The sequence below is a fragment of the Syngnathoides biaculeatus genome, chromosome 6, assembly GCF_019802595.1.
Source record: "Syngnathoides biaculeatus isolate LvHL_M chromosome 6, ASM1980259v1, whole genome shotgun sequence".
In the NCBI taxonomy this organism is placed as follows: domain Eukaryota; kingdom Metazoa; phylum Chordata; class Actinopteri; order Syngnathiformes; family Syngnathidae; genus Syngnathoides; species Syngnathoides biaculeatus.
In genome coordinates, this window is record NC_084645.1 from 11,010,281 (window position 1) to 11,018,165 (window position 7,885).

Below are 7,885 nucleotides of genomic sequence, written 5' to 3' on the forward strand. Positions count from 1 at the left end.
AGGCTCAAACGGTGGGCCATGAGGTGTTAATGAGAACACATATACCGATTTTGATATGGCTTAAAGGTAACCCGACGACACATAGAAGAGGGACCGCACAGGAAGCTAGTATTATCAAATGGAAATGGTATGTGTCTGAGTGAATTAAAATAGGGGGAAAAGGAGTCTAGAGAGTAGGCAAAGACTCACCATGTAGAATGGATCTATCACATTCCCTATTATCCGCAGGCTGCTGGGTTAATAGAGCGAATGAATGGAATTCTTAAGGAAACATTGAAAAAGCTATCTCGAAACAAAACAAGCCAGAGTAATTGATGCGGACTATCAAGGAGAAATTGGAGCGGTATGCAAATTATTAGCAGAACAGCCCCTTACATTGGAAAGAGGGGACAACATTGCTCAATTGGTAGTGAAGCCTTGCCTTGTAAGCAAGGTAAAAGAAATACCTAAACCTGTGGTGATAACCACTAGAGGGGAGGGAGGATTTGGCTCCACTGATTTGGCAGGGGAAAAACGGTCCTCCCCGAGCAGCAGAAATTATAGCTCAAGGGCAAGATGCTACTGTGAGCGTCTTATATCCTGGAGAGGAAAAATGGGTAAATGTACCGGTGTCAAAATGTTATACAAGAGACAACTAATCACATGTTTGTAGTATGCACTATTTGTTGTAATACAGATGCCGTGGTGGTATTTGCTGATTGGAAGACTCTCATCGGAGAGGCGCCATGGCCGGACCAGGGAAGACCGAGGGCCCAAGAGGTGGCAGTGTTGTCTGCTGGGTCACGTGTATCCTTGTCTTTGGTGCCATGGTCCAACTCTGCTGCGCAATGACGGAGGGTGACAAATTGGAGAAGGTCCAGCGACTCCACATAAGATGGAAAAGCAGTACCCAGGACCGTACTCAAGGAGACTACACCTGTCCAGCTTAGCGAGCTTGCGGCGTGGTAAACGTCACCAGCAATTGTCAGATGTGGAAGTGCAAAAAGTGCCTTGGAGGAAAGGGCATCCCGGTGGTGGAACAAGGATGCAACTTAACCGTCACTTCAGTAGTCCCCATGTGCCACTACAACAGGACGACCAAGACCTGCAATGAGCACAACTGGACGAGGTGGACGATTACCGTAAAAGAAACCCTTTTTTTTTTTTTTTTTTAACAGCACTGAAATCTCGGGACGGAACACATTTTTGTATATAATATGGGTGTTACCTGGGAAACCTAATGCTACAAGAACACACATAGCACCAGTATTAGATACCTGTACACACATGGCACAAGCCAGGGTTAAAACCCGAGTGTACTGGGAAATAAAATTCCCCGATATACCACACTGTACACGAAGACGTAGAGCTTGGTATGATACACTCTTAGGAGGAATGGGAACACTGTATGGTGTAGCTAATGCTGCAGATAATGAAGTAACCAGAACAATGTTATCTAACACAGGGCAACATGCATCAGAGGCTATACATCAAGTAGGGGTATGGCTTCCAAAAGCTATGATAGGGCAATTGGAAAACACAGGTGTTTGGAAAAAGGCATTTACGTGGGAGTTAAAATTATGGAATGAAACATATGATGCGTTAAAGAATCTATCACATATGGGTAATTGGACAACCTGTGCATTGCAAATGATACATGCGGAAGCTCAAAAAAAGCGATTCCAGAGAATAATGACAACGGGAAATTATCACGAATGGAGACGGGTTTGGAATATTTGTAGCAAACTTTGGTTACAGTTACACTCGGAACGAACAAAATGCAACAGTACATATTGTGCTGGGTATTGGACTCAGTACAATGTGTCTACTGTTAAAACGATATGCAAGTATCAAGTATTACCGATGATTACTACTACAGGATTTTGGTTTCTACATCTGGATGGAGAGTGGATGGATGTGGGAACAAATACGACTTATAAGATGAAAATGTGTGACGAAACAGACAGAGGAATGGCGTGTATATTACAACAGGGACACAGCAATCCATGTTTAACCGACTCAGAGGCTGTACTTTGTGATTGGACTAGGGAGCCACGAAGGGAGATGTTGTGGCAAATCGGACCACATGCTCTATGTGTGGCAACAATGCAAAATAATTCACAAGTACCATCGGTTCCTTTCGTTGGTTGCTTATATAATGTGCACCTATGGCATTGGGGAAACCAGACGTATCGTTTGACGAATTACTCTGTACAATGGGATGTACTAAAGAATCCCTGGAACCTCTCACTGGAGCGTTTCAAATGCGCATTAGAACAACATCCACTGAAGTTCAGAAAATTATACAGTCACATACGTCTAACATCTCTAAGCTCATGGTGTCCACATTAGTAGCCAGCGGACGGGTACAACATGCTGCTAAAATAGTACAACAGTCCTCAGCCCATCACTGGTGGGAAATCTTTTCAGGGATGTCAGTCACTGCTAGGAGGACTTTGGTGCCCCCTCTGATTCTGTTGGTTATTGTAATAGTATTGCTATCACTATGTAATCTGCTAACGTGTATCTACGTAAGACGTATCCGAGCTGAAGTGGAGTGGGTGATTATGCAACGCATGAGATGATTGTACGCCTTGAGAAAAGTAATGGACACTTTGGTGTCGAGAACTACACTGTAAAGTTGGTGCCTCACCCCACTCATATATACATTTATGCTAGATGGCAAGGATGTTTATCACATCAATATATTCACAGAAACCTAACGTTGCGGGAATTATGGTCCATGTTCTTTCATGACATCATGAATCACACTGGAAATGGAATAGTGTTACCATCGACGTTTGACGGGTATATCAACCAATATGTGAAGCCTCAAGAGTGGAATGAAAGGAGTGTTAATTAGTGATGCTTCCCATAACCGTCGAATACCCGAATGTATTGTGCAACCATGGTCATATAAGTTGTTTTTCACTCACTTGTTTTTCTGGTCAAGACGTCTTGACCGTTTCACTATCGTGTTCGCATGCATACGCTCACATGCATACCAAAGACGAACATTGTTGTAGGATGTCTTGACAGTTATGGCTGCGTAAGATGTTTCTCAGAGCCTGAAGGACACACTCAGGTGTCAATAGTAAATCGGCTACAATTGTTGCGGTGCCAGGTGGGACGGGTAGGCCACCCGTCCTTTCTCTTGCACGCAACTGAAAAGTATAATAGAGAGATGCAGAGTACAAACAGGTAGAGTCTGCTGCGGGTTTCGTACGGACGCCCAGCTGGTTGACAAGCGGACCTCTACCTGGGTGAATGGCTCTCCACCTTCTCGGCATAGGTAAGGGGCTCATATGATTGATTTCACGCAATGTCAACTGTGTTTTGAGAACTTGCATTTGGTCGAAATAAATATGCCAGTTATTGAGGCTAAATAGCATTTGGGAACGTTGGTCTTTTGTTGAGTGTCGTCTTTGTCTCCTGAGCGCCGACCAGCACCGATCCTTTCATTAAAACAACACCCATTCGCACTCTCAATCTCATCCATGGGCAATTTAGAGTCTTCAATCAATGCATGTTTTTGGGATGTGGGAGAAAACCAGAGTTCCTGGAGAAAACCCATTTAGACATGGGGAAAAAATGCAACCCTCAGACAGGCGAGGCTGGGATTTGACCCCTAATCCTCAGAACTGTGAAGCATACACTCATCAGTCGCCTACCGTTCCACCTTTTTTTTTTGTTCCTGTGAGAAGTCAAAATCAAATTTCTAATAATCACCCAGCCAATGTTGACAAATTTTGTTAGTTCCAGAACTGACCGCTGTTTGTTTACTGCCGCATTCAAGCAAAATAGGCAGGTAATAGGACAGACATATTTCCAGGTAAAAGATCAATAATATGACTAGAACTACCCAACAGAGTACCCAGCGCCTAAGTGGCAAGTTGAATGCGGCAAAATTCCACCAAAGGGAACACATTGACAAATGATGGCCATGTTGAATGTAGCAAATTTTTTGGCACTGTTTTGATGTAGCATCCAGGATAGCAGGAGTTAATTTATTCTCGCATAGAGATTTGTGTAATGATGACAACAAGCACACCTGTATGGTAAGTTTGGATAAATGCTGATCATATTAAAAGCGTTTGAGAATTTATTTAAAATAACTGCTGGACTGGACATTTTAGGGCATGAAAAAGAACTATACTATTCAGTCATGGGTGCATATGGCCAAAAAAAAAAGTGGCCGACCCCCTCACCCCATTTGTCCATTACTTCAAGGCTCCTCAGCATAGGCAAAAAGAAAAAAAAAAAAAATACTGGAATACTGGGTTTTGGTTTGACTAACACTAGGATATATCTCTATGTAGCAAATTGGTAAAAGTTTACATTGCATAATTATTTGAGAATAGCCTCCAGTTTGTATTTTCATGTAAGGTTCTTCTGACTGGATTCCCCAAAAACTGTACTAAACAGCATGAGCTCATTCCGAATGTTGCAGCTTGGGTTTTGACCAGAACGAAGAAGTTCAGAGCATAAAACTCCAATCCTAAAGTCTTTACATTGGCTTCCAGTCAGTTCTAGAATAGATTTTAAAGTTCTGCTGCTGGTCTATAAATCACTATATTGTTTAGGCCCTGAATACATGAAAGAAATGCTAATGGAATACAAACAGAGTAAGGCTCCGAGATCGACTGACTCAGGTCAAGCAGGGGAGACCAGTCCAAAGCAAACGAGATGAAGCAGCATTTGGCTTCCCCCCCCCACACACACACACACACACACACATTTATCTATATATATATATATATATATATATATATATATATATATATATATATAACAGCCAAACGCGATTACATCAGCCCCAAGTCTGCTTTCAAATTTGATTAAAACATTTTTTGTCATGCGTTTTAGTACTTCCACTTTTCAGTGATATTTCTTGCACAAGAAGCTCTTGGCTTTTGATTTCAAAATGTTTTTATTTTTGTATTTGAATCATTTTAATCATGTAAAGCGCATTGAGGTACCTTGTGTATGAAACGCGCTATACAAATAAATGTTTTGCTTTAGTACGAGTGCAACAACTAACTCAAACCTCACTAACATACAGTCACTCGATGCCCAGGTTTCAGAAAACCCATCAGACAGAGCATTTTGTCATAAATCAACAAACATTTGAACTTGTACATATCCTTGTGAAGCCAAACACCCGAAATTCTGATATTGCTACAATTACATACAAGTTAGTAAAGCATTATATAGTACACATTAATATGAAACTAACCCCTCCATTAAACAAAAAAAAAACAGTCGCAAGCAATTGTATCAATCTGATATGTTTATAAAGCAATTATGTAATCGTTATTGTTCGAAGCTAACAGACCATGCCGATACTAAGCTAGGCAACAATCCGGTTAAATCGCGTTTCGTTAGCGTCTGCGGCCTGGACTAGCGCTTCCAATTTCCATTAACGGTCAAACTCACCAGTGTTGTTTCCAGGACGATCGAGTTTTAGAATATCCCGGAGATGCTGTGTCGCCCCCTCAACATCAATACTCGCGTTGAACGCCATAGATGAGGGAAATGGATATTGGGTATAAGAAGGGCAGCAATAATATTTTTGGTTTATAGTGACGCTGTCAGGATATACTTCGTTCACCCAGAGCAACCATCTAAACTTCCGGTGTGCCCGATATACACTCCGACTGCTATCTGCAAATGCTAATTCATTCCTACCTCATTGTACGACTCAACTATTATCAAGCAAAAATTCTGTCTCTATTCTAAATACTGTACTGTAATCTTTGCACATCGTGATTCTGCTGCTACCAATTGTGTATAAATTAGAGGTTGTACAAGTACTCTCACCGTCTTCCTAGGTAGAAACACTTCAGTCTCGTCAGATTTTTTACTCTATATTGGGCACATACTTAGAAAACATTAAAAAAAAACAAATAATGCTAAACTAACTAATGGTAATAAATGAACATACATACATACAAACATATCTTACTTGTGTGTGTTCTTTTGGACTTGTTATAAATGGCAACAGCTCATGGTTTTTAGCTTCGCACAAGACATCACGCATTCACCATGACTCATTGTTCTAGCTACCAAAATAAAGCAATTATCGATAAAGCCATGGTTTGGGAATATCTTGTTTCTCCCAAACTAATAGCCTTTGGGGTTGATGTTTCTGGTTTCACAATATTTGCCGTCATTTTTTCACCGCAGTTGACTATACCAATTATCTCATTTAATCCAACGTTTTGTAATTTTATCATTTCATCATCCTTGGACTGCGCAGGTTGAAAGTAATCAGTAAAAATTTCAGATATCTGGTTTGAATTTTAGACGGTGAAAGTAAAAAAAAAAAAAAAACAATAGTGCATACCTTAAAATGTTGATGTGCAGTCATAAAATGTTACTTCAACCCACAGGTAGGCTGTAAATGTACTAGTCCCACAACCTTGACACAGTAATACTACTACCTATTAAATGTTGTGTGTTGTTATTATTTTACTGTTGCTATAGATTCTGAGGGGCACGTTGTACCACCCAAGTGGGCATGACTGCCAGCTGCATTCTTTTTAGTGGATTTGGGGCACCGTTGTCAATCACAAATTCTGTATAACAATGGCCACAAATTTGTCAACTTCCACCAGAAATGGCTTCATAAGGAATTTGCTGACAAACTGCTGCAAGAAAAACATGCAAAATATTTGGAATTAGTCACTGATGGTGTAGTGGTGCACACGTCTGATTTTGGTGTGGGCATGGGATTACGTCCTGCTTGGTGATGAATGTCGATTAATCTGTGCCCCGTGACTGACTGGTGACCAGTTCAGGGTGTAGTCCACTTTTCCCCCAAAATTAGCAAGGATAAGCTCCGGCACTCCTTCGAACGTTGTGAGGATAAGGCGGCTTGGACAATGGACATGGACATTTTAATATTAACCCTTATAATGAGAACAAAAAACAGATTGATGTTTCCCTTGACTGAATGCGGGTCACTCCGGACATTCTCTGCAGCCAGGCCTGGAGAGGGGGTTCTAAGGTAAGCAGTTGGTGGCCGGGCCAACACCCATGGGGCTCAGCTGGACAAAGCCCGAAAGGGTAACGTGGGTCCCCCTCATGGGCTCATCACCTATGGGAGGGCCCATAGGGGTAAGGTACAGTGAGTATCCTCCGCAGGGTGTCCAGGCTCTCCCTTAGTGATAATGGGAGAACCTGGCCCCTGCGGGAGGGCCTCAGAGTTGAGCCATTACTCCGCCGTATTGAGATAGACTTATCCAGAAAATGAACATGGCACAGTTGTCTGCATATTGTATGTTTTTTCATTGTATTGATGGTTTCTCCTGTTGCAATGACATAAAGGTGGGAGCGATCAGACAAGCTGAGGGATGCGATTGAGAAATTCTTACTCATTTTTATCTGTTCTAGCTAATTCAATATTTACACATTCTGTTAAATGTACTGCACATAAAGCTGTTTGATGTGCTGTACTGTTACATATTGATATATGTTTAAATTTCAGTAACTTTTATTGAAGCATGATTCTTTTTTGGGGGCGGGACAAATGATCTCAAAAAAAAAAAGGCATGAATATAATTCAAAAGCTTCCAAATTTGGTTTTGGAGTTTTGCCATACCTCCAAACTCAGAGTTTTAAATATTTTTTTTCTTTTCAACAAAAAAACAGGTTTATTTTCAATTGCGGAGACACCTCACAGAACCAAACATAAAATAGAATATAACAATCAGCCCCTTCACTGCAGGGAGAGGCAGCAGTGCCTATGACCAGACCAAGAAAGAGATAGTTTGTAAATGAAAAGACAATTTATAAGCACACAATGTTTTAGAGTTTGTAAACTGGAACAGTATATTTAACATATCCTATTTGACCTATTATTTCATTTCATATTAACTACAAAATAAACCATAAACAGATTACA

General features: G+C 41.0%; 2 protein-coding genes across 3 annotated transcripts in view; one reads left to right on the forward strand and one right to left on the reverse strand.

Moving 5' to 3' along the window:
- LOC133501857 (uncharacterized) overlaps window positions 1-3,273 on the forward strand; it is a 34,496-nt gene extending 31,223 nt beyond the window's left edge. Inside the window, exon 3 of one of the 2 annotated variants that reach the window (XM_061821950.1) lies at window positions 653-3,273. In XM_061821950.1, coding sequence (XP_061677934.1) covers window positions 1,267-2,331 — 1,065 coding nt within the window. In that variant the 5' untranslated portion in view covers window positions 653-1,266 and the 3' untranslated portion in view covers window positions 2,332-3,273. The remainder of the gene's footprint in view (window positions 1-652) is intronic. The other variant, XM_061821951.1, reaches the window with a different exon arrangement.
- The window catches only part of edc4 (enhancer of mRNA decapping 4), a 77,197-nt gene extending 71,271 nt beyond the window's left edge, over window positions 1-5,926 (reverse strand). Inside the window, exon 1 of the mRNA XM_061821948.1 lies at window positions 5,416-5,926. Within this exon, the coding sequence (XP_061677932.1) occupies window positions 5,416-5,503 (88 nt within the window). The 5' untranslated portion in view covers window positions 5,504-5,926. The remainder of the gene's footprint in view (window positions 1-5,415) is intronic.
- Window positions 5,927-7,885: the final 1,959 nt, after the last annotated feature.